The sequence below is a fragment of the Prionailurus viverrinus genome, chromosome B4, assembly GCF_022837055.1.
Source record: "Prionailurus viverrinus isolate Anna chromosome B4, UM_Priviv_1.0, whole genome shotgun sequence".
NCBI lineage: Eukaryota > Metazoa > Chordata > Mammalia > Carnivora > Felidae > Prionailurus > Prionailurus viverrinus.
This window is the reverse complement of record NC_062567.1, coordinates 76675847-76702005: the sequence shown is the minus strand read 5'-3', so window position 1 is coordinate 76702005 and position 26159 is coordinate 76675847. Positions and strand designations below refer to the sequence as shown.

The following is a 26159-nucleotide window of genomic DNA, read 5'->3' as shown; positions in this document are numbered from 1 at the left end:
GGTATGTGGGGGAGAGAACAAGAGCCTCTATCACCCACGTTGGAGCAGGGCAGGGCAGCTGAGGCATTAAAGCTAGTGTTACTCCCAGGATACCTGAGCACAGGAAGACAGGACAGACATGATGGGACCTGGCCAAGACACTCTCAATGGGTCTATCTCTATGCTTCCTGAAGCCTTTGTATCCACTTAGAGCATTTTGGGGGGAGGTGGGAGGAGAGAGAAAGAGGGAGGGGAGGGGAGAGAGAGAGCGGGGGGGGGGGGGGGGGGAGGGGAGAGACAGAGAGACTGACTCTCAAGCAGATTCCACGCTCAGTGTGGAGCCTGACTTGGGGCTCCACCCATGACCCTGGGATCATGACTTGAGCCAAAATCAAAGGTCAGATGCTCAACCAACTGAGCCACTCAGGCACCCCCAACTTAAGAGCATTTTGATACCCTTCAGCTTTGTCTGCTGAGGCCAAGCCAGGCCCACCTTTGTCCTGTGGTTTTGCCTTTCTTCCTAACACTCTCAGACTTGGACTCCTGCAAGCTATTCTCACCTCTTTACAGTACCACATAGTGGGAGGGAGCAATAATTTGTCTTCAAATGTTCTCAGATGAACCACACAAAACACAGGGTTTAAATGTTACATCTTTATTATATTAAGGTTAAATCAAAAGGAAATATTTCATATAAAACACTGTAAAAGTCATTTAAAATATTTATCCTAAGGGTTAAATCTAAGAACAGGAGGTAGAACAGTCACATGGCTTCTATCTGTGATAGGACAGCTCCAAGGGATCACCGCAGGGAGACAGGCAAGCCATATGCCACAGGTGCAGCCCCAATAAGATACTTGAGTCGGGGAGCCTGGCGCGCCTGGTTGACATAGTAGAGAAGAGGGGCTCCTGGGCCTGCTCCAAGCCAACCCTGCAGCAGAGCCTCCGTGTAGCGGTCAATGTCACGGTCAGTCACATCCCAGAGGTTACCCAGAAACAGGGGACTGGGGGAAAAAAAAGAACTACAAAGTGAGGGCTCTAAAACAAAATACATGAGGAAGGATTTAGTGTTCAGACCTGGGAAAGAACCTGGGGTGGGGACCTAGGTTAGGCCCTCGAGACTCACCAGCCAGCCATGATATACTTGAGCACGATTCCAGCCCCCTCCAGGTTTCCATGCACAGCCAGGGCTGCGCTGCTGCAGCCAAACAGCAGGGCCACTGCCCGGCAGCCGAGTCGCAGGACGGCCTGTCCATCCAGGAAGCGGGCACCCGCCCCGTGCCCTGCATAGCTAAGGCAAAAGGATGTGAGATGAATCTGACCCAGCAGTAGCCGGCCTCTGGCGTGTCTCCGGGGGCGTCCTGAGTCAGCCAGTGGCTTGAAAGCCACAAAACAAACTATGGTGATACCCACCCCCCCTCCCCACTTCCCTGCCCTGAGCACTCACATATATAAGTCATGCTCTGTCAAGGCTGCTTGCACTTGTTCTGGGCTCGGCACCTCCCCAACCACCCCTTTCCAGCCAGCTTCACTGCAGGGAAAAGGTAGGAATAAGAACTGGGGTCAGCTGGCAAAGAGGGCAGAGGGAATGCTAGGCAGAAGGTGGGCTGCAAGCTTTGATTCAGGGGAAAAGGACATGTTGCCCCTCTCTACCCTCCCCCACCCCCTTTCTTACTCTTCTCCCCCTGACCTGCTAAAATTGGCTCGAAATTGCTCCTCTGTGCTTGACAGATTATTGTGAGGGTTCAGGACGTAGAAGGTATTGCGTGGATCCACCCCTTGGCTTAGCACTGCTGAGGCCCCCGACTGAGGAGAAGACACTGGTGATCAGGATCCTGGTCTGGCCAGAGAGCCCAAGCTTCAACAAACTCCAAACCCCTTTCCACGACTGAACCATCCCATCCCTAAGACCCTCTCCTGTCTTCCCAGATCTCCCTCAATTACTAATCATTCCCCCACTCCCTGAAACCCACCTCTCTGATGATGGAATAGCTGAGCAAGAAGTGGAAGGAGGGCAGCCGAGTGACAGGCAGTGCCCGGAGACTGGGGATGCTCTCCCATGGCAGCTTTTGCAGGTCCTGGACAAAAAGCATGCAGGGATTACCATCCCCAGGCAGGCATCCACAAGCATCAGAAGGGGGCAGAGGGGTGACCTGCTGCCCGCTGCCCACCAGATACGGTCCCTCCAGCCCCCAGCTCCTTACCTTGTCTAGCACTAAGACAAGATGCCTATTGCTTGGTACTGTCTGACCCTGAAGACGTCGTACTGCCTCACTCAGAAGCTCTTGGGCTCGTTCTGGCCAGGCTGGGCACAGCCCATAGGCCAAGGTCTCAATGTCCTGAGGGGTGAGGGTACTGGCACCACTGAGCATGGTCTGCAGGGGAACAGTGGTCAGTGAGGGCCATCGCTCCCATCTCCACTCACAATGGCAGTGGGGGAAGAATTAAGTCCAGCTTCTTCCCCCTCCCAGATTTCTCAACTCACTTTCAGCAGAGCTGCATCAGGATATTCCCAGCCACATTCCTGCAGCAACTTTTGTAGGCGGGAGGCCTCCTGGGCAGGGCCAGGGTCCTCACTGGATGGCAGCAACAGTCCCCTCCAGCAGCCCAATACATGCTTTTCTAGGGAAATGATGAGAGCCTGAATGAGGAAGAATAGAACGTTCGGTCAGAGAGGAGCTGAGGAAATGGGTTTTCCAACGTATATATTTGTTTTACACATCTTCCCGCCAGTTAAAAAGGCAAGAAGCTAGAAACGTTTTTCATTTGCTGAGACTCTGGGGGAGTACAGATAAGATGATTTATCACATATCACTATGTCTTGACAAATACAAACAGGTGGGCAATGAAAGCTAAACCTGGGAAGCTGATACTTGGGCTTAAATCTTTTTTCTTGTATGTATCCTCAAACATTCTGTTGGCATCACCCCTTTAAGTTTTTAGCTCTTTTTTGAAGTCGTTCTCAAGTAACATCATTTTTTATTTAGGCTATGCTTCCAGAAAGGACTTGAGGTAACTCGGCACTAGCCCGGACTCCTGAGAGAGAGGACAGTGACACGCAGGGTCACTCCCAGGGCAGGCCTGACCCCACCCCACCTTAGGAGCACACACCTCCATCCTATGGTCCAGTTCTAGCCGTCCTGTCCACCATTCTCGCTTGTCAGTACAGCTGCTGTTCTCTTTCTGTTCCTTCTGGATGGTGTCAAACTCTTTCAGGGCCGAACTCAGAGGAAGCTTTGGGAGATGGGACTGTGAGCTTTCTGCTTGTCCACGTGATCACCACCTCTCCATCCCCCCAGCTGCGGGATATGAGCAGCTTGACCAGAAGCCTACCCCAGCCCAACTTTGCTTGCTGGCCCAGGAAACCTACCTTGCTCTGGGCGGTGGGGATCTGCACAGTGACTGGGGGATTGTCTTTTTCCAGTCGGGTCAGCAAGAGGGTGTTGCCCACGGTTCCAGGCTGAAGTGTGGCCAGAGCTAACACACACACAGTCACCCCTGACACACAGAGCATACCCAGAATCATTTCAGCTCTTACAAGGAACTCCCTTCCCCATCTTCTGCACTCAATCCTACCTATCACTCAAGACAATTCTAAAAAATCTCTGCTCACTGGAGTTCAAGCTGCTCTCCCCGAACAGCCCCCTGTGGAGAGAGACCACATCTTGTACTTCGATGTGTCCCTCGCAGAAACTGACAAAAGTTCCTGAACAGAGGGAGGCACTCAAATCATCTGTTAATGTGTTTTGTTAGTGCAGGGAGACTCTGGACATCTGAACCTACCCCTGAAAAAAGACACTGAATCTGCTAGTAACGCAGAGTGGAGGTTAAAAAAAAAAAGCACAAAACTTCCAAATTTAGCGTATTTCTCTTTGGTGAGAGTAACAAAATGACAATCAGTGAAAAGGGAGGATATGTTCTTCTATAGGGTCATAAATCTACGTTAACTAATGCCTTAAACTCCTTCCCCTAACTCCTTAGTAAGAAGATGCAAAAAAGGACAGGAGAGCCAGCTGAAGCCTGCTGCCATACCGCTGGGGATCAGAGCCAGGTGCTCCTGGAAACTCTCCTTCTCAGGCTCAGGGAATTGACCAGATCCTGAAGCCCTGAAGGAAAAGAGGTGCTGGATGCGGGCCAGGGGGACATCTCCAGGCCTGTCCTGCAGGCTCAGCCTCTGCACCTGGTCTGCCATTTCGAGTGATCCCCGGTGCTTCTGGGCCTTGCTGCAGATAACATAAGTAGGGGTGAGTTCTCCCTCCTTCAAAATCTAGACCTTCCTTCCAGTCTGTCCCCTGCATGGGCCTTGGGGAAACTCACCTGAGCTGCCTGTGGAGGTGGGTGAGCAGCTGGTGGCGACAGGTGATGGACACAGACTCAGTGACAAGGCAGGCTGTGGCATAGGGATCCCGGTGGCCCAAGCACAAAGCCAGGAGGCGGCAGAGGTAAGCATAAAGTCCACTAGGAGGGCAATGACTAACCCCACGGAAAGCAATGGTCAATAAGTCACAGATGGAATCCAGGGTAGAGAGACCTAGAGGAAGGTGAAGATACTTGCTGTAGATGAGTCCCATACTGTTTAGCTGATGGAACTTTCCATAAAAGTCCCAACTTTTCATAAAACTTTTATGGAAAGTTCCAAGTTTCCAAGGTTCTATCTCATCTCCCACTTGGATAAAAAAAAGCTACCATTAATGCAGGGCAATGTGCCAGGTGGGATGCTATGCAACTTACCTCAACTCACCCCATCCCCCCAAACCCCATTTTATAGGTAAGTAAATAAAGGCTCAGAGAGGCTGAGTAACTCGCACACATCTAGTGAAGAGAGTGATGGGATTCAAACCCAGGTTCAAAGGCGACCGGATCTAGATGAGGATCCGAAGACAGACCCATGGGCAGGCCACAAGGGCATCAAATCAAGCAACCTAGAGGCTCGCCCTCTCCTAGTGACCAGACCTCAGTGGTTAGCCTCACCAATGGCTACAGGGGCAGAGGAGAGTCGGAGCCGAGGACCAAGACTCTTGTCTCTCTCCTTGTCTGGGCATGGGACCAGCAGCTCCTCTTTACTGGAATCACGTCTCAACACTTCACATTCTCCTATGGCTGTATCAGGTCCTGGAGCTGGTGCCTTCCCACCTAGGGAGAGAACGTGACTTTCTGTAGTTTCTTCCTCCTGTCGTCTCCTTTGTTCTTTCTAGGATCCATTCCCGGAGCCAGGAACAAAGTTGTATTTCTGTACTGTCTTTGGCATCAGTTATTTCTTGTGCTTTGGTCCCAGGGCAACCCCGACCCCCAAAGATGTATGCACCTTCTACCTCCCACCGTTACCATCTTACCTGAGGTTGAGTCTTCCCCGTCAGAGCCCCTGAGGATCTCAAAGCTCATTTCCATCTGGTTGTCAGTCATTTCCTCCTCAGGGATGGTCCTCATGATCTCAGAGCCCAGCTCCTCACAGTGTCCTGATGTCACCTTCTTGGCCCTCCGGCTCCTACCACCCAGGCCTGGGAACCCAGGGGCACTACTTGAGGCTGCCACTGCAACTGTCTTCAGGCTCGGGTTCTTCCTGGCCTGGCCCCGGCCCCGGCCCCGGCCCCGGGAAGCAGTGCCCCGTCTCTTGGGCCCCTCTGCAGGCCGTGCCTCAATTGAGACAGGGTCTTCCAAATCACTGTCATCACTGAAGTCCACCTGGGATGGGTGGGAAAGGGAGAAGGGCCAAGGGGCCTTCAGTGATAAGACATCTGCCAGCAGGTGGTGCTGCAGACGCACACTCTCAGAGGCCTTTGGGGGAAGATTTAAAAATTAACCTCTCCAATTGAGGCAACTCAGTCAAGGGCCAGGACTCTTGGGTGAGGAAGGAGGGAGAGAAGGGAGGAACAAAAGGACAAAGGATGAAAAGGAAGAGGAACCACAGAGTTAAGGAAAGCACCTTCTGTTTGAAACAAAGATAGAATTGTCTTTCTGTGCAGGTTAACAGTAGAGCTGAAGGCCCCACCAGGCCCTGGGAAAGGCACCTATTCTGAATTCTCCAGAACCACCCCACCTGACACCAACACCACCCAGCCGCAGTCCCACCTCACCTTGAGGCGCGTCTGGACCCTCTGTTGTACTCTAGGGGCCTTGGGAACCTCAGGCTTGCTCTTTGTAGGGAGGACTTCCTCAAACACAGTAAAAGGGACTCGAGTGCCTGCTGGCCTGACCTGGCCTGGGGGCTTCGGTGTACAGGGCAGTCCTCCACCTTCCAGACTTTTCAGAGAGGTATTATGGAGGGGCTGGGTAGATGAGGCTGCCCGCTGACGCCCCCTTCCAGAAAGTTTTTGGCTTCGCGGCTTAGAGGGCTCTGAGCCTGGGGAGGGTTTTACTGATGGTGGCTGCCAGCCCCATGAGCTTGCAAAAAGTTGGGTAGTGCAGCAGTTGAGGCCGGCCAGCTTTGCAAGGGCCCGAATCAAGAGCAGGCTGGCTCGCCAGGGCTCCAGGTGGGGTACTCGTGCTGCCACAAACTTCAGCCCCGACTCCAGGACCTTCCCCAGACTCTTGTGTGATGGCCGGCTCAGCCCCTCCAGTGCCAGCTGTGTGTAGGCCTGAGCCAAGATCTCATCCAAGAGGCTCGGGACAGGGGAGGGAGGTGCTTTGTGATTCAGGGTAGTTTGTAGAGCTTGGGTGAGGCGCTCAGTGGCTGCAGGGCAACCCTTTAGCACGACCTGCAGCAGATCCAGACCCTGGGCCTGATGGCCCAAAGCCAGCCTCACCCCCGCTGTGACCAATGCCCAGCGCAGACAGACTGCTGAGAGCACGGGGCTGGCACAGAGCAAGCAGTCACACGTGGGCAGGTGGGTCAGGAAGCCGGGGCTGGGCTGGGGCTTCACTTTCAGGACAGGGGAGGAGTTAGTAGAAGGTGCCACAGGACCTGGCTCCTTGGCCACAGTGGCTACCAGCTCCAGGGCAGGGCCTCTTAGGAAGGGCTCCTCTTCAGGGAGCTCTGGAGGACGACGGACCCGGGTCTGCTGCTTGCCCTTCTGCAGGTGGACTTTCTTCACTGAGTCCAGGTGCTGGGCTAGCCCGCCAAACTCTGGGGAGAGTGGAGCCAGAATTACAAAACTGGGAGAAGTGATACCAAGTGCTTCCTGAGCTACCCCAGGGCCCAACTCCTTAATATAGGTGTTATTTACTTACTGCTTGTACGGATTACTGTCTGATCGGACTAAATATTAGTATGGCTTATTTTTGTTTTCAGTAAAATCCCTAATGTTTCTTCCCATCCCATAATAGATAAACCCAACCCGCAAAACCCCCATACCTGCACCTGAGACAGCTGCATAGCTCAGGAAAGCAGGTGGGCACCAGGAGGCCCACGTCTTTATCCTGGCTCTGGGCCCCAACTAGGCCCATGATCCTGGTCCAAAACACTGAATTTCTCAACTTCCTCATTTTACAAGTGAGAAAAAAAAACCATGTGTCCACCTGACTTTCCAGGGTTTTGTGTGGGTCAAATGAAACACGAGAGGGAAAAGTGGTTGATAAGAAAAAATGTACCATAAATACACTATTTTATTATTAACTTAAGCCCTCCTGAGGACACGACATTTGTGCTGTCCAATAGAGTGGCCACTAAGCCACAATGTGGCTACTGAGCACATGAAATGTGGCAAGTGACTGAGGAATGAATTGTAAATTTTATTTAGATTTAAATAGCCAAAATGTATTAGGCAGTGCTGAAAAGTAGAGCCACATTGGGTTAGTCAGATGGGCAAGCCATCTTAAGGAGGGACACCAGTGGTCTGATTGAAGCAGAAGAGTTAGAAGTCCCTGATTTAGGGGCGCCTGGGTGGCTCAGTCGGTTAAGTGTTCGACTTCGGCTCGGGTCATGATCTCGCGGTCTGTGAGTTCGAGCCCTGCATTGGGCTCTGTGCTGACAGCTCAGAGCCTGGAACCTGCTTTGGATTCTGTGTCTCCCTCTCTCTCTGCCCCTCCCCTGCTTGCACTCTGTCTCTGTCTCTCTCTCTCTCTAAAACGTTAAAAAAAACTAAAAAAAAAAAAGGTCCCTGATTTAGAAGGAACTCACACTTTCACATACAAAGATGTGTCGTAGTGTTTGTGTGCCACTCCCGCCACTGCCCGTGGGTGTGGGGGCATGGCTGCTCACCTGTGCAAGACTCCAGTAAGAACAGAACCTGCTGCAGGTCCGACTCACAGAGGTCAATGTCAGTGCGTGCCAGCTCCAGCTCCGCCTTCAGCACCAGGAACAGGGCACACCTTGTTGGGAGAGGAGGTAACAAGCAACTCATGCAAGTCTTTGTGTTCCTGAGTCCATCTTCCTGTCCCTTTCACTGGCAGCACTGGGGCAGGCTCCTAGCCTCTGGAGGACCTCTACTCTCTCGAGCTGACTTCAAGTCTACCCTGGGAAAACTCTCTACACTTCTCCCTCATCCCCAGTCATCTTTGTGCACGAGGACAGGATTTCCCAAACCACATTCCCACCCAAAAAAAAGGATCCTGTGGGCAAAGGGACTTAGGGAAACATGGTACACCAGCTCTCCCTTTTGGAGAATTACAATGTGGATCAGCGTACTGAAGGATGTGAGAAGTCCTACAGGAAATAAAAATGTCTAAGCTTGGTTAAGTCGGCATTTCCTACTTACTGAGCCATGGGATACGTTCTCCCAACCCCTCCAAACATAACACGTAAATCTGTGGAAGAGTTTGGGACCCCAGAGTCCAGGATGTGGGCACTCAGGTTCTGGAATGGCCTCCTCTGGCCTGTACTCACTGGTGTGGTAGCTGCAGTTTCGTCGTAAGTTTCAGGGCATCCAAGCAAAAGGCCTTGGCTTCGCTCACACAACCCAGATGGCCCAGGCGGGAGACCAGCTTCTCTGAGCAGCTCAGCACCTCTGTCAGAACCTGCCATTTTTGTACCAGATTTTCACCTGGTACAAAGGAGGGAGACGAGACCACCGTCACTCAGTCACAGCCTGGATCCTCTGGAGGCAAAGCTGGCAGCCCCACCATCTGGCCTGTTCATTCCCACTGGGCCTCGCGCTCTTCCTCAGACTCACCATAGTCCAGAAATGGGGTCTCCACAGCTGCCTTCTGAATCGAGAGCACGTCACTGCCCAGGAGCAGGAGGATAATGCTTCGGAGGAGCTTATGGGAGTCGACGAGTGCAATCTCAGGCGTCTGCCAGCCTGTGCAGGGAGTGGCGGGGGGACAAGAAGGGAGATGATGCCGCCAGAACTGCCACCACCTTCACCTACTAAGATAGCAAATGCAAAACGTGCTGCCGCTGTTCTTCTGTGCCTAAGGCAGACAGAGCGAATCAATCACAGAACTCTTTCCCTCAGACCACGTGGGGCCTCAGAACCCTTGTTAGTAGAGCATTCCAGCCAGGTACTAAGCAATCGATCAGTCGGCAGACAGAGACTCATATGCTATCCCAGGCCTACTCTGTGCAGCCTCTCAGTGGGCTAGTCCACACAGTTGGGACAGCAGAGGGGACAAGGGCTTGAGAAGAGCTGAGAGTGGACGATCCACACCATTTGACCACAAAGGGCCATCATCCACCCTATTCTTTCACCTTGGGCACAGAGCTGCTCCCGCAGGGAGGCTGAGAGGCTATCTGATGAGAGGCTGAGGTACGATGCCACCACCTGCAAGGCCTGGACACGCAGCAAGTACCAGGCCTTGGATGATCTCTGGAGGGCAGGGTCCCGAAGCACAGACAGCAACAGAGAGGCACCCTCAGTCACCTGGGAGACAGGGAAGGCCAGAGAAGAGTGGTGAGTGAGGTCAGAGCAGCGATTCAGAGCTTAGGATGCCCCTAAAGATCATCTGGCCCAGCCCCTGCTTTTGAGAATGATAAAAGCTGTGGAGAAAACGACAGCCTGAGAGGGCGCAAGACGCAGACAAGTCACACAGTTAGGCTGTGAGAAAACTCAGGTTTTCTGCATCTCACTTGATTTCCAATTTGGGCTCCATTGTCTTCCTGGGATCAATGTCATCTCAGTCTCTAGTCACAGGACAGTGTGACTGAGGCAATTAGGAAAGAACAGAAAGGACAAGGCTGGGAAACAGCACTGCTTCTCACGGTCGGGAATATTCTTCCTAGCTCCAGGGAAATTTCAGAAGCCTGAAAAATATCCCGAAAATCCTAAAAATCCTTCCAATACCTGGGAACTTCAGGGGTTAAGAAAGTGAAAAATACCTTCTGGTGAACACAGTAGAGTTGACTTCGAAGTAGGTTACAGGTCAGCGAAAGGAGCAGGTACGTGTCAGTGTTGTGATCCAGAAGCTTCAGGCTTGAGTCTGCCTCTTCCAGGTATAGCTAAGAAAACAATCATGGGATTCGTGAACATGCTGGTGAGGAAAGGCAGCCAGACTTTTCAAATTAAAGTGGGTTAAAACACTTGCAAGGAAAATGCAGAACACCTCCAACTAAGTATTCAATTATTTCATATATTATAACTTTACAACATGAGAGTTATTCAATCACTCGCTAAAATGTTCATTTAATATCTTTTGGTTAACTGCTATGTTAGAAAGACATAGCTGAATAAGGAATAAGCAAGACTTTCCATCCAATAGCTTGCAATGCAGTGGGGGTGCAGACACACCTGTGTAATCGTGACACAATGCCATTAGTAGTATGGGGACCCAGGGAAAGTAGGTGATTCTGCCCTTGAAGAAGAGGATGTATAAAATACTTCATGAGGGAGAGGACAATTGAGCTAGGCCTTGAAAAGAAAGTAGAAAAAAGGTGGGTGGAAGAGGTGTATTTAGGGTGGAGGGGCTAACAGAACCAAAGGGAGAGCACATACAAGGCTCTAAAGTAACTGGCGTGGATGGACAGAAGTTCCATGGTGGGGAGTGGCAAGAAAAAGCATGAGCCAGGATATAGAAGGTGTGCAATACCAAGTAAAGTGTCTAGACAGTATCATCCTACAGGCAATGAAGAAACCAATGAAATCCTTTAAGCAGGAAAAAAGATGAGATCAGATCTGTGCCTTAAAAGATCATGTTAGAAGACAAAAGGGGCCTCCCTGCTGGAGGCAGGGAGACCAGCTAGGTGGTGTTGGAGCAGTCCTAAGTGAGTGGAGAAAGGGCGACTAGGGCAAATGGTGGGGAAATACAGGATTAGTGGTGTATTTCTGGTGCAGGATCTATAAGACTTAGGAAACAATGGTTTTGCAGTGAGAAGGAAAGACGCTTCCTCTTCCCACAGCTGCCTCCCAGCCACTCCACACTTTACGACCCTCCAGCAGGATGTGGCAGTAGAAGGCAGGGAAGATGCCCCTTCAGTATCTTGTCTTCTCAGAGAAAAGATGGGTCACTAAAGCCAGGTCCCCCCGCAGCTCCAGGCTTAGCTGGCTGGGCACTCACCTGGGCATAGCTGGGACAGCCGAGCATCAGGAGCAGCTGGCTGGCGTGGCAGGAGGAGCCGGCTGCCTTCGCGTGGTCCTCCAGTCTCTGGGAGACGATCTGTACGAGCAGGAGGACCTCCAGAGCCTGCAGGGGCTGGTCAGCCAGGAGCAGGAAGTTTACCCAGCTCCTGCTCGAACCTCCCTTTCTACCCTCTGCTCCTCAGCCCTTTGAGACCTTGGTCTGACTTCAGAGCCTGGATGAGGTGTGGCTACAGACAAGGCCACCACCTGCCATCCTTAGGAAGCCTGAGATAAGAGCAGCGAGGGAGCCTACCACCATCCAGCCTCCAGCGTGAAAGCTTAGGTACCAGTCAGCATCGACAGCTGGGAGTTACCGAAAGCTTACTATGGGCCAGGCACTGTGCTGAGAGGTTTACATCAGGGCAGGGGGATGGGCGAGACAGGCAAGAGGATCAAGGGGTACAAACTTCCAGTTATAAAAAATGTAAGTCGCGGGGCTGAAAAAGTACAGCACAGAGGGTACAGTCAATAACATTGTGATAATAATGTATGGTGACTTCCCTCACCATGGTGAGCACTGAGTAACGCACGCTATTGCCAAATCACTATGTTGCATGCCTAAAACTAATATAATATTGTGTGTCAACCATACTTCAATTCCTTTTAATGTTTACTTACTTTTGAGAGAGCGAAAGCCTGAGCAGGAGAGGGACAGAAAGAAAGAGGGGACAGAGGATCTGAAGCGGGCCCTGTGCTGACAGCAACGAGCCTGATGCGGGGCTCAAAGCCCTGAACTGTGAGATCATAACCTGAGCGGAAGTTGGGATGCTCAACCGACTGAGCCACCCAGTTGTTTCAAGCCCCACATGGGGCTCTGCGCTGATAGCATGGAGCCCGCTTGGGATTCTGTCTCCCTCTCTCTCTGCCCCTACCCTGCTTGCTCTCTCTCTCTCTCTCTCTCAAAATAAATAAAAATACACTTAAAAAAAAAAAAGAATTCATAGATCTAAAAAAAAAAAAAAAAATTGAAGAGACACCTGGCTGGTTCAGTGAGGGGGGCATACAAAGTTGTGAGTTTGAGCCCCACATTGGGTGTAGAGATTACTGAAAAATAAAATTTGAAGTGAAACTTCAAAAGTCATAATAAAAATATCAAATTGTCAAAAAGAGGAGTTCACATGCATCAGCTCTTTTAATCTTTCATAGTGACTCTAACCCCAATTTTACAGATGACTATAGACTAAGAGGCTTAAGACTCACGCAAGTTAAGTTGCTTGCCCAAATTCACACCACAGGTACGGGGGAGAGCCAAGACTCAGATCTAGCGCTGAGGCAGCTTCCCTCGATTCTCATGCTAGAAATATGGCCTAATGGCCACAGTAACAAAGATCTTTTTTTTTTAAAAATTTTTTTTTTCAACGTTTATTTATTTTTGGGACAGAGAGAGACAGAGCATGAATGGGGGAGGGGCAGAGAGAGAGGGAGACACAGAATCGGAAACAGGCTCCAGGCTCCGAGCCATCAGCCCAGAGCCCGACGCGGGGCTCGAACTCACGGACCGCGAGATCGTGACCTGGCTGAAGTCGGATGCTTAACCGACTGCGCCACCCAGGCGCCCCCAAAGATCTTTTTTATGTACCATGTTCTTTTTCGGAGGTTCCTAATGTGAGGTCGAGGGAAGAGCTTCAGGGAGTCTGTGAAATGTCCTGATGTTGCATGTAAAAATGTAAAATTAAACCTATAGGCATCTATGTATGTTTCGGAATATACACAGCTCAAATTACCTAAGAATTAATAATAACTATATCTGACATTTGAATATGCCACTTAAGGACACCATGAGGTAGTGCTATTACTGTCCTCATTTCAGACACAAGGAAACCTGGGCTTAGGAAGTTACGTCACTTGCCAAGGTGAGTTAAAATAAAGGACGAAGCTTGTATTTCAACTTAGGAAGCCCGGTGAGAGAGGCCACAATGGGCTACATGGCTTCTTAGCAGATACACCAGCCAAAGAAGAGGAAAGAGTGGGCTTCTGGCGTGTGTTAACGCCCTGCCCCATTACCTTTGCCGCCAGCTGATAGAGGGCTGCTAGGGTCTGCAGTGAGGCTGCTGTCTGCTGGAGACACCGTACAGCGGGGGCTTGTGCCTTTGTAAGCACCTCCTTCCAAAGGGCCAGTGCTTGGTCCAGGCATTTGGACTGAGCTAGAAGTCAGAAGAAAGGGACCGGCCATTCTCTCAGTGTGGGCCATCTGGGGAGAATGCAGCCTTCTTCGTAATGCCCTCTGCCCTCTGTGCCCACCTCCCACCCTACTTCCTTTCCCCTACCTGGGGTCCCCATTCTGCTCTTAGGAAGACACAGAGGAGACCCCATCTAGCACACTACATTCACAACCCTCACCAGCATCTGCAGCCAGGTTGAAGGCAATGTTACTGTATAGGAAACGATCTTCTTGGAGTTTATCTTCATAGTTCAGGTCATTGACTTCAAATTCCTCCAGGTTATTAGGGGCCTGGGCTCTCCGATCCCGCTCGATACCCTAGATGGGGGGGAGGGGGGGATCAGGATAAAAAACAGGGCTGGCACCAGCTTACTGTGGGCCTGGGGGAAATAATCCAGTTCTGCTAAGCCCCACAGAAGCCACACTTACTTCCTGCATTTTGGTCTCCAGGGTACAAATGTAGAACCATAGGAGGGCCTGTGCTTTATCATCCAAAAGCCGATCCTTGGCCTGGGTCTCAGGCCTCACAGACTCCAGAAGCTGTAGGGCTTCCTGGATAGCATCCAGGGCAGAGCTGAAGGGAGAGGATGGACTTAAGCTGGGCCCATGATGAGTACCTGCCATAGTGTCCTGGGAAGGACCTTCTGCAGGATAGCCTGCCCCACCCTTTGAATGAGTACCCAAGGCCACAAACGGAAGTGGGTGCTCAGGGACTTGGGAGAGGGAAACGGCCTCTGAAAAGGGTAAGACGACCTAGGGTGAGAAGCAAGAGTGGCCTCCCCGGCTATTCTTCCTCACCAGTTGGTCTGCTGGGCAAAGTCATGGTAGCAGAGCACCTGAGCCAGTTCCACCAGGTAGGTGGCTCGAGCCCAGGCCCCAGCCGGTGTCTCCTCAGGGCTCAGCTCCAGCAGGTCACAGATGACGTTGAACCGTTCCTGCCCTGTGTCCGCTCGCACAGCCTTATAGGCCTGCAGCTCCTCCCTCAGCAGGAAGACCAGGGTCTCTGGGTCCCAGCCACTCAGGCTGTCTCGCAGAGTCCTAAGAGAAGGCAGGCCCAACGCCATATCAGGGAGTCCGTGAAGCATGGAGCTTCTGCCCCGTGCCAAGGAGTCCCAGCCTTGGCTTGCTGAGAGGTCACTGACTTCCCAGTCGTTAAAGCAAGGGCATTGCCTGTCCCCACTGCTCCCCTATACCTAGCACAGTGACTGTCATATAGTAGGCATTTGATAAATAACAACGAACAGAGGAATCAGTGCCTTTTTTCAGACAGAAGGATACACGAGACCACCAGTACCAAAAGCTAGCCCTAGCCAGGGAGCAAACATTGTTGTCTCCCTCCCCGCCAACTCACCTCAGCTGTAGCTCCTTGTCTCCTGCTCTGGCTGCATCCATCTTGATCCGAACCCAGAAGGTGACAGGCTCAGCCATGTGTTGGGGGCCACAGGGCTGCAAGGCTGTCAGCCACAAAGTCACCATCTTGCAGCCCTGGGCCTGTTTACCCAGTTTCTTCAAACTCTCTCCATGCAGCCGGAAGCACCTGTGCAACTGACCATAGAAAGCAGAGACCAAACTGCAGGGAGGAACCACCGAGTCCGTAATAGTGGGGGAGTACATGCCACACAGGTACATACACCACCAGGTGGTCCGCCAGCCCCCAAGCCTGCCCCAAGGCAGAAGACACCAAAGCACTAAACACCCCAGGGGTTCTCAATCTGAGGCTTCAATCCACCCCATCCACATATTTATGTCCACAGCCCTAGAAACCCGTTTCTCCTCCTGTAACCCCTCTCTCACAAGTCAGCGTCTTCTCAGTCCGAAATGCCAGGCCATCCTTGACCTTCCCTCCGCACCCCCCACCCCCCCACCCCGTCACAGCCAGTCACTTACTAAATTAATCCCGGGCTTCTTGCACCCATTCCCTTCTTCCCATCCCGCAAGACGCTACTTCAGTTCAGATACCCACCCTTTTCGGCCCAGGCTACAAGAGCAGTGGGGGTGCCCACTGTTGTCCTGGTATCTTGTTCATTCACCATAGTGATGCCAGAGAAACTCAAAATGCCAAGCTGACGTCATGCCTTCCTTTGAGAGGCTCATCTGCCTCACTCAAGATGAAAACCAAGGCCCTCTACAACCCATCTCAACTGCCACTCCAGCCAACCCATCATTTCATGGGTCTCCTTGCGATGGTTCTCACTCTGGTTACTTAAAGGGCCTCCTCGGGGAACTTTTAAAATAACCAGATGCGTGGGCTCTAGCACCAGAGATTCTGATGCAATCGGCTTGGGCCAGACATCAGAATGAGTTTTTTTTAAGTACATTCAGGGGATTCTAACATGCAACCAGGTTGAGAACCACCAGCTTGAACGTGGCTAAATATAAAAAGTGAGACCATTAAAAAAAAAAAAAAAATAGTAATAGTACAAGTGAGGTGTGGAAGACACCGTCCCAGGTACTTGGCTCTTAACACGCTACTGCAGGGCAGGGTCCTGGCCAGGCCCTTTCATGCTACTCAGGCCTCCAACATAACCTCCCTTCCTGCCCTCATACCTTCTCAGGAGGCACCTCAGGATAGGTGTCCGGCTTCACCAACCCCAGGTGCTGACAGAGGGGCTCAGAGATGGCACAGGCCTCGGAATACAGCTTGTGACTATAGAAGCTGTAGGCCAAGTTACTGGTGTAAGAGGCTGGAAGTGAGAGAGAGAATAGTTGACAGCGGAAATAGTTCCCACTGCCGCTCTCCTGTTGGAGAGGCAGTAGAGAGAAGCTCAACCTGTGGCCGGCTCAGTAGCTTCCAGATCAGACAGGAAGCCCTACTGCTAGGGAATGAGATAGGGGCAGCTCTCCCCTACCTGCTCCAACTCAGCCCGTGACGTCCATTCCTGTAAGGCACACCCACACCAGCAGCTCCTTTGCACTTGTTCTACAAGCGCAAGCTGAGTCTTCACTCCTACACAGGGCCCATTTCCTCACATGCCAATTTTTGCCTTCATCTTCCTCCGAAGGGCAGCATTTTGGGGTTAACGCTCTGGCCTATCCCTTATCTCCTCCTCCTCCTCTCATTCCACGAAAGCCACACTAGGAGCCTCCTTGCTGTTTCTTGACCACACCAGGATAGTTCCTGCCTTAGGGCCTTGGCCTTGACTGTTTCTTCTGCCAAGGATGTCCTTTCGCAGGTGTCTACACGGCCAACTCCATCACATCCTCCAAGTTTTGCTCATGTCACCCTCCCAAGCAGGCCTATCCTGACTCTATTTTAAGTGGTAACTTGCCCCCTCACCCACCCTGAACTCCTAATTCCCTTTCCTATCCTGCTCTATATTCCTTCCCCCCCGCCCCCACATTTCTTATCACTTTCTAACATATTGATAATTCAATTATTCTGTTGCTTATTATTATTCTCCCCTAACCAGACTGTGGCTTCGTGAGGGCAGGGATCTTTGTTTCATTTACTGATACACCCAAGTCCTCACAGTAGTGCTTGGCACATGGTAGGTGCTCAATAGATACTTGTTGAATGAACAAAATTTGCCCTAAACTCTAGTTTATGCAGCTTTTTGGCTATCAACACAGATGGCTGGAAAAAATTAAGTCAGGCTTCAATATTCCGGGAAGAATTTTCAAACTAGTAATTTTTGTGACTGCTGATGATATTTTAATCTCAATGGGTAGGTTCAACTACTGAATATATAAATATGAAAAGTTCTGGGGCACCTGGGTGGCTCAGTTGGTTGGGCATCTGACTTCGGCTCAGGTCATGATCTTGCAGTCTGTGAGTTCAAGCCCCATGTCGGGCTCTGCGCTGACAGCTCAGAGCCTGGAGCCTGCTTCAGATTCTGTCTCTCTCTCTCTCTCTGCCCCATTCCCTGCTCTCACTGTGTGTGTGTGTCTCTCAAAAATAAAAGAAAAACATTAAAAAAAAAAAAAAAAGTTCTCCAAAACTTTTCAGTGACTGAACTCATTGGGTTTGTATAATTTAATGGGGCCATCCTTTTTATAAACTGAAGGGAAAACGTATTATAAAATACAAAAATAGACAAAACTAAAGAATGCCGTTAGGATAATGGTTGCTTTGAGGAGGGGAGTTACTAGGAGGGGGGCAGAAGGAGGGGTTTCCCCAAGGTCTAAATCATGCTCTTACTTGACCTAGACGTTGGTTAAAAAGTATGTTCAGGGGCGCCTGGGTGGCGCAGTCGGTTAAGCGTCCGACTTCAGCCAGGTCATGATCTCGCGGTCCGGGAGTTCAAGCCCCGCGTCAGGCTCTGGGCTGATGGCTCAGAGCCTGGAGCCTGTTTCCGATTCTGTGTCTCCCTCTCTCTCTGCCCCTCCCCCATTCATGCTCTGTCTCTCTCTGTCCCAAAAATAAATAAACGTTGAAAAAAAATTAAAAAAAAAAAAAAAAAAAGTATGTTCAGGGGCACCTGGGTGGCTCAGTCGGTTGAGCATCCGACTTCAGCTCAGGTCACGATCTCACGGTCTGTGAGTTCGAGCCCCGCGTTGGGCTCTGCGCTGATGGCTCAGAGCCTGGAGCCTGTTTCCGATTCTGTGTCTCCCTCTCTCTCTGCCCCTACCCCGTTCATGCTCTGTCTCTGTCTCAAAAATAAATAAACGTTAAAAAAAAAAAAAATTTAAAAAGTATGTTCACTTTGTACTTTGTACTTTTCTGTATGCACGTTTCAACTGAAAGGGTGTGGAGAAGTATATATGCAAATTTATTTATACATAGTACATCTCCAGAATGATATGTAAGAAATTGATCGTATTAGTTGTCTCAGTAGAGGGGAACTTTGTGACCAGGATTAGGAGAGAGAGACTTTAGACTACATGCCTTTTTGCGCAATTTGTTGAAGCATTTTTACCTGGTTTCTAAAAAAAAATTTTAAGTTATAAATATTCTTTAAAACTTGGGGTGCCTGGATGGCTCAGTGGGTTAAGTGTCTGACTTCGGCTCAGGTCATGATCTCATGGTTCATGGGTTCGAGCCCCATGTCGGGCTCTGTGCTGACAGCTCAGAGCCTGGAGCCTGCTTCGGATTCTGTGTGTCTCCCTCTTTCTCTGACTCTCTCTCTCTCTCAAAAGTAAAAATAAACATTAAAAGTAAACATTAAAGGGGCGCCTGGGTGGCGCAGTCGGTTAAGCGTCCGACTTCAGCCAGGTCACGATCTCGCGGTCCGTGAGCTCGAGCCCCGCGTCAGGCTCTGGGCTGATGGCTCAGAGCCTGGAGCCTGTTTCCGATTCTGTGTCTCCCTCTCTCTCTGCCCCTCCCCCATTCATGCTCTGTCTCTCTCTGTCCCAAAAATAAATAAACGTTGAAAAAAAAAATTAAAAAAAAAAAAAAAAATAAATAAATAAAAAAGTAAACATTAAAAAAAATAAAACTTCTAGAAAGGTCATAGGGGTGCCTGGGTGGCTCAGTTGGTTAAGCATCCGACTTTGGCTCAGGTCATGATCTCGTGGTTTGTGAGTTCAAGCCCCACATTGGTCTCTGTGCTGACAGCTCAGAGCCTGGAGCCTGCTTTGGATTCTGTGTCTCCCTCTCTCTCTGCCCCTCCCCTGCTTGCACTCTGTCTCTCTCTCAAAAATAAATAATAAAAAAAATTTTTAAAAAAAAGGTCATAAAGTTGCATATCAGGTACATTTTCATGAAAGAAAACACCAAATTATGTTTCAAAGTCAATGACAAAAAACTTGTGTCTGCTATCATAAGTTAGCCTTATCACTTCTCTATTACTGTAAATGTTTAAAAAAAAATGTTTTTTAATGTTTTATTTATTTTTGTGAGAGACAGAGAGACAGAGTACAAGCGGCGGGGGCGGGGGGCGGCAGGCAGAGAGAGAGGGAGACAGAATCCACGAAGCAGACTCCAGGTTCTGAGCTGTCAGCACAGAGCCCAACATGGGGCTCGAACCCATGAACATGAGATCATGACCTGAGCCAAAGCTGGATGCTTAACCAACTAAGCACCCAGGCACCCCTGTAAATGTTTATAAGTACAAGTGATGAGGGTCACTTAAGAACATTTTTTTCACTGCCTCCTTAAACCATAAGGAGCCCCCAAGGTGGTCAGAACCATCCAGCAAGTGCTATTTGTCTGCCTAGTGAGTGATGACCTTCCCCCCTGCATCTGGGCCCCAGGGCACTAACCAGTCATGCCCAGGTAGTCAGTCAGCTCTTGGCCTGACAGGCTCTGTAAGGCCTCCAGCATCCAGACCACAGTAGATTTGCAACTTTCCACCAGCTGGGCCAGGTCAGCCAAATCAGTTACCTAAAGGGACAAGAAGGTCTTGAGAGTCAGAAGAGACATAATAGGTCCAAGGTGACATCTACCCCACCCCAAACCCAAAGCAACTCCAAAGCTCTACCAGGGCAGTCCAGCAACCCCAGACCCCAGGACCTGTCCAGGTCTTTTGATTCCCAGACTGTACCTGACAGCTTTGTGCAAAGTCATAAACCACCACAGTGTAGAGGTGAAGTCCCTGAAATTGCATCTGAACCAGAGACTGCTGCTGCTTGGAGGAATCCCCACAGACCTGAGGAAGGAAGGGGAAGGTAGGGTTGAGAGGCAGAGATACAGGATGAGCTCCAAACTGAAGACTGGCCCAGAGTCCTGGAGAGCTGACTCAGCCCAGGGAGTAGGAAGAAGGGCATTAGGAGGGGCCATGGCCCTCCCAGAGTAGACTAGGCTGCTGGTGGCTGCACTAGGCATAATCCAGAGAGCAGCTGACTGAGGAGGGAGCCAGGGCTTCCAGATCTTACCAAAGACCTTAGCCTGATAGCCTGCAGAACCACATTCCCACCCTACCTCTAGGTTTTTAACTCACACCATCCTGCAGCTGCCGGATGAGAGAGCAGTACCCGCCAAGAAAAGCAAAGAGGCCCAGAACAGCATCCAGTCCATAGCGTCTCTTGATGCCTCGCTCCAGTCCTGAGAGGAAGAACTGGCAGCTGTCACATAATGCCCGCAATGGGGGTGATGGTGCCTCCACACTGTTGTTCAGGACAGCTGATGCCTTGATCAGAAGCTCGGCCAGTGCCTGGGATCCTCCCTCCCCAGCCTGTAGCAGTTCAACCCCAAGTTGGCATAACTGGAGGCTGGGGGCCAGACTGGTGGTCCTTAGGTAATCATGGGTCTTCTCCACTACTCTCGTGGCCTTGGCATGGTGGCCACTCCAGCAGAGGCGACGGCAACGTTCCAGGGTGAGTTCCAAGAGACAGAGGGCCCTCTGGGGAGAAAGAGGACCAGGAGAACCCCCTCCCTCACCCACCAAAACTTTGATCACATGCCTGGAGAGCAGGTCATCTAGGAAATCAGCATCGGCTTCATTCAGACTGTGCCCAGTGGCATCAAATAGCTGATGGGCAGCTACCACTCGACAGGCTGTTGGAGAAGCAAAGTGGGGAACCTCACAAGGGGTACTTTCATCCTCCAAGAGTACAAGAAAGCTCAAGGCCTTCAGCCGAGTTGATAATGCAGCTCGCCGCTCCTCCAGGGTTTCTGCTGCCTTCCAAAGCAGAGAAAAGCTGCCTCGCGCCACAGCATCATAGTCCTGGGGAGCAGCTTGGCGAGAGCAATGCACCAAACAGGCATGAAGGGGTTTTGCGAATCGGAGCGTGGCCTCTGGGATTCCCTGTGTGGCAATGTTCCGCAAAAAGATGAAGAGAATTCGTTCCAGGTACAGGGGTGGGCGCTGGGGGGTAGACATCAAGTAGCCATTGTAAGCCAGCTCCGCCAGTTCCAGCAGGCTCTCCAGGTGCCTAGGGCAAGCCAGCTTGGCAGTCAGCTGCTGGTTGCAAGCCCTCAAGATGGCATCACAAGCTTGTCTCCTCTCGGCATCAGATCGGCAGCTGGATGAACCAGCTGGAAGCTTGGACAGGAACTCCTAAGAGGAGAGGAAGCTGTGATTGGGATCACCAAAGTAGGGAAAGATAACTAGAAAGGGGGCTTCTCAGGGGAGGATCCCCTATTAGTTATCTCTTCATATAAGACAAAAAACCCCAGCTCATCTTGGAAAGCCAGGTGTATCCAGAGCCAGACACAATCCTACCTTCAAGTCAGGCAGCAGCTCTTCAGCTTCCTTCACGCTGCTTAGCAAGGTCCCAAAGTTGATTCCTTTGAAGCTCCTCATGGCGTTGGAGGGCTAGGGAAAAGGAGAAGGATTAGAGTAGGCGGAGAAGATTCATAATGGAGGGCAGGAGAAGGGCTTGAAGGCTGCAGAAGTGAGGGGCGGTGGGGGGGGGGGGGGTTGTTTGCAAAGAATCTCATGAGAAATCCTATCGGGAGGGGCGCCTGGCTGGCTCAGTCAGTGGAGCTGTGGGATTCTTGATCTCCGGGTCGTCACTTCCAGTTCCACTTTGTAGAGATTACGAGATTACAAGAAAAGGGAAGGTAAGGGAAAGTAAAGGGAAGGTAAAGGGAAGGTAAAGGGAAGGGAAGGGAAGGAGAAAGAAAGACAGAAAGAAAAACAGACAGACAGAAAGAAAGAAACCCTATTCGGGAAAAACGCCCATGTCAGGACAGCAGGCTCCCGTTATAAACGGACGCCTCTGCTTCTCCTTCCTCTCGGGGGATCCGGAGCCTCACTACCCATTCCACCACCCCAACGCTCCATACCGGGAGGCCTCCACTGAGCTCGGAGCTCACCAGGACATCCGGAGGTCTCCCAACCTTCCTTCGCAGAGCCGCCCCTCCCCTCAAGTCAGCCCCGGGACCCCACCTCACCTTGGCACGTACACACGTTCACGAGTTCCTCTGGGCTTTATCGCCCCAGAGGTCGCCTCCCCACCAGGTCCAGGACTTACTCGCCAGGAGAAGAGCTCTGCAAAAACCCAAGACTCAACCTTCGTTTTCCGCGCCAGCCCCCCCTTTCAAATATCTCTAGCGACCAATGAGCGAGAGCTTTGTAACGCCGGCGTGCCGCGCGGCACAGTGGGAGTTGTAGTCTACCCGCCGCGCCGCACCATCACGTGATACCGGCGGCGGGGTCGAGTTGCTGTGGGCGTTAAGGCCTCTTGGGGGCGCGGGTTTCCCCGTTTACGCCAAGGCGGAGATCCTTAGCTACCCGTTGCTTAGTCGCTATCGGGAGAGCCAGGCCTCTGCCGCCTTCTCCCCTTTATCTTCAGCGCTCAGAGTTTAAATTTCAAGAGAAGAGAAATAGGGTAGACAACAAAAAGAACTTACTTGGAAACTCACGCGGTTTGGGTTACTGGGAAAATAGGGCGTAGCCTTTCCTGGAGTTCTTTAAAAATGTAATTTTCTGAGGGCACTGACAGGAGTACCATGACTTCCAGCCCCCCCCCCCCCCACCTCTTTCTTTCTCTCTCTCCCTCTCTCGGCCTTCCAGCCTTGCTCTTTACATAAACGGCATCAACTGGATTGTATGAGGAAGACAGAGGATCTAATGCTCCTTGATGGGGTGTAGAAGGTAGAGGGGAGGGTTAAGGGAAGAACCAGGAAAACTCACTTCACTGGGATATTTCACAGTCATTAATGGCTTACGTTTGCTAAGTACTAACTACATCCCCAAACGTGCAGAGTCAATTGGTTCTGTTTCTCTTTCCTTCCTCCACCAAAGAATTCAGTTCAAAATTCTGGTCTTCCAGTTAGCTTTTTCCTGATGAATTCTATTGGATAACTCATCCTTATCTACCTCCTTTCTCTTTCTTTCTTAATTTCTTTCTTTCTTTCTTTCTTTCTTTCTTTCTTTCTTTCTTTCTTTCTTTCTTTTTCTTTTTCTTTCTAGGTGTTATTTATGTAAGTAATCTCTACACCCAGTGCAGGGTTCAAACTCAGGACACTGAGATCAAGAGTGACATCTTCTTCTGACTGAGCCAGCGAGGTGCCCCTATCATCATCGTCTTTCTTCATCATTATCCACCTCTTTTAGGAGCTGAGATTCTAGGAGAGACTATTTTTAAAAACAAAGACAAGAACGAGAACATCCCCAAAGAATCTCAGTGTTGGAATGATAATATTAATGTAGGGGCTAAGTGTATATTGTAGACATTACATACATATCTCTTGTAGGGTAGAGGACCCAACAGAGGTGTTTGTAAATGATCAGTGAACGAATCAACTCTCATACTGCTCATTTCCTCTTGCTTACATCTTAGCAATCACTATTCATTTATTTACATGTTGTGTAGCAAGTGTTCTAGAACTATTTTCCTGTGTTTTGTTACATCCACTTGATTCTAAACTCCTTAAGGGGAGAGAATTTGTCCTTTTTATTCCTCTTCTTTATATATATATATCTCTCTCTTTTTAAAAGTTTATTTTGAGAGAGAGAGCACGAAAGAGGGGCAGAGAGAGAGGGAGAGAGAATCCCAGGCAGGCTCCATGCACTGTCAGCGCAAAGCCCAGTGTGGGGCTCGAACTCACAAACCGTGAGATCATTACCTGAGCCAAAGTTGGATGCTTAACCCACTGAGCCATCCAGGCCCCTTCCTCCTCTTTTTAAAAAAAATTTTTTGGGGGGGCACCTGGGTGGCTCAGTCGGTTAAGCATCTGACTTCACCTCAGGTCATGATCTCACACTCTGTGAGTTCAAGCCCCACGTCTGGGCTCTGTGCTGACAGCTCAGAGCCTGGAGCCTGCTTCAGATTCTGTGTCTCCCTCTCTCTCTGCCCCTACCCTGCTCATGCTCTGTCTCTGTCTCAAAAATAAATAAAAACATTCAAAAATTTTTTTTCAATTTTTTTTTTTTTTTTTTTTTGAGAGACAGAGAGAGAGAGAGAGAGAGAGAGCAAGCTCACACCCCTGCACAAGCCAGGGAGGAACAGAGGGAGAAGGAGAATCTGAAGCAGGCTCCACATTCAACTCAGAGCCCGATACAAGGCTCAATCCTATGACCTTGGGATCATGACCTAAGCCAAAATCAGGAGTTAGATGCTCAACTGACAGAGCCACCCAGGCGCCCTTATTTTTTTTTTAATGTTTATTTATTTTTATTAAAAAAATTTTTTTTAACGTTTATTTATTTTTGAGACAGAGAGAGACAGAGCATGAACGGGGGAGGGTCAGAGAGAGAGGGAGACACAGAATCGGCAGCAGGCTCCAGGCTCTGAGCTGTCAGCACAGAGCCCGACGCGGGGCTCGAACTCACGGACCGTGAGATCGTGACCTGAGCTGAAGTCGGACGCTCAACCGACTGAGCCACCCAGGCGCCCCAATTTTTAGAGAGAGAGAGAGAGAGAGAGTGTGGCACTTGTGAGCAGGGGAGGGGCAAAGAAAGAGAGAGAGAGAAAATCCCAAGCAGGCTCCACACTGTCAGCACAGAGCTTGACTCGGGGCTCAATTTCACGAACCATGAGATAATGACTTGAGCTGAAATCAAGAGTTGGGTGCTTAACTGACTATGCCACACAGGCACCCCTTTTTATTCCTCATATACTTCTTACAAGAAATAGGAAGTTCCTGGAGTATTAAGAGATTGATAAATTCTGACCATTTATGAACCTTAGTCACAAATTTCAATTCCTCATTTGAATGCCCAGCTTCTAAAGAGAAAGCACAGGATAGTGGAAAGCACTTTGAGTCTGGACAGAGAAACTGGATTCTAGTCCCAGTTCATTGTATTATTAATCTGTGAAACGGGGATAGAAGCATCAAGCCTCACTACTTCCCAGGGGTTCTGCCAGCCTCAAATAGAATAGCCTTGAAATGATTTCCAAAGGCCCTAACAATGCTACATAGACATTTTATATGTATTGCCATATAAAGATGTCAGAGATATATGGATGACTTTTATAGTCCTCCTGAGGATTTCAATGGTTTTAAAGAGTGAAAAAACGAGATTACTGTTAGGTAAAAAAAAGGTTGCAGAACAGCATGATTCAACACTTTGATTCAATTTTTATTAAAAGACAAAACAAAAACCAACTGGGGCACCTGACTGGTTCAATCGGTAGAACATGGGACTCTTGATCTCAAGGTCATGAGTTTAAGCCCCATGTTGGGCATAGAGTTTACTTTAGAAAAACCAAACAGCATTCGAATCTTGGTTTCGGTTCAGGTTGTGATCTCACAGTTTATGAGTTTGAGCCCCATGTGGGGCTCAGCATTGACAGTGCAGAGCCTGCTTGGGACTCTCTCTCTCAAAATAAACAAACTTTGAAAAAAAAATTGGGCCCTACCCATTTATAAAAAAAATAAAAAATGACAAACCCCAACTAATATTAAATCTGTGGATTAGACTCCAAACAGTGGTATGAAGAGTGGGATTAAGGGAGCCTCTCCCTCTCTCTCTCTCTCCATATATATGTGTATATATATATATATATATATATATATATATATATATATATACATATATATGTATTTGCATTTGATGATCTTACAATGAGTTCATTCAATTTATTGTAAAAACACACACACACACACCTTAAAGCAAACATGAAGTATTTTTACATTAGATCTAATCCCAAGCATGACAAATTTTTGTTTTATAATTCTCTTCTGTGGTTCTGTGAGGAAGTGGTGGCAAAAAATAATAAAAGGGACGGAGAGAACCACAGGGTTGGGGTTAGGGGAACAGTGATGGGGAGTGGAACCTAGACGTGGCCAAAGGGCCATGGCCATTAGCTGGGAAAAGCTC

At 49.9% G+C, this 26159-nt stretch overlaps 1 protein-coding gene across 2 annotated transcripts; it reads right to left on the bottom strand.

Annotated features, from left to right (window-relative positions):
* Positions 1-618: 618 nt before the first annotated feature.
* On the bottom strand, positions 619-22442 carry ESPL1 (extra spindle pole bodies like 1, separase). Of its 2 annotated transcripts, XM_047867424.1 has the most exons (32): positions 22286-22442; positions 21612-21704; positions 20388-21446; positions 19992-20096; positions 19711-19831; positions 16117-16253; positions 14921-15114; positions 14368-14607; positions 13999-14143; positions 13749-13887; positions 13413-13552; positions 11347-11481; positions 10172-10291; positions 10055-10096; positions 9545-9716; positions 9027-9155; positions 8741-8897; positions 8117-8226; positions 6054-7042; positions 5313-5661; positions 4951-5112; positions 4297-4510; positions 4012-4202; positions 3350-3477; positions 3091-3213; positions 2465-2620; positions 2184-2354; positions 1953-2057; positions 1670-1785; positions 1427-1510; positions 1106-1270; positions 619-983 (listed from the first exon to the last, which is right to left on the bottom strand). In XM_047867424.1, exons 2-32 carry the CDS (start codon positions 21690-21692, stop codon positions 782-784), a joined length of 6381 nt encoding a protein of 2126 aa, XP_047723380.1. In that variant the 5' UTR covers positions 21693-21704; positions 22286-22442; the 3' UTR covers positions 619-781. The 2 variants fall into 2 exon arrangements, with proteins under 2 accessions (XP_047723380.1, XP_047723381.1); XM_047867425.1 differs by lacking the exon at positions 10055-10096 and having other exon boundaries at positions 22286-22382.
* Positions 22443-26159: the final 3717 nt, after the last annotated feature.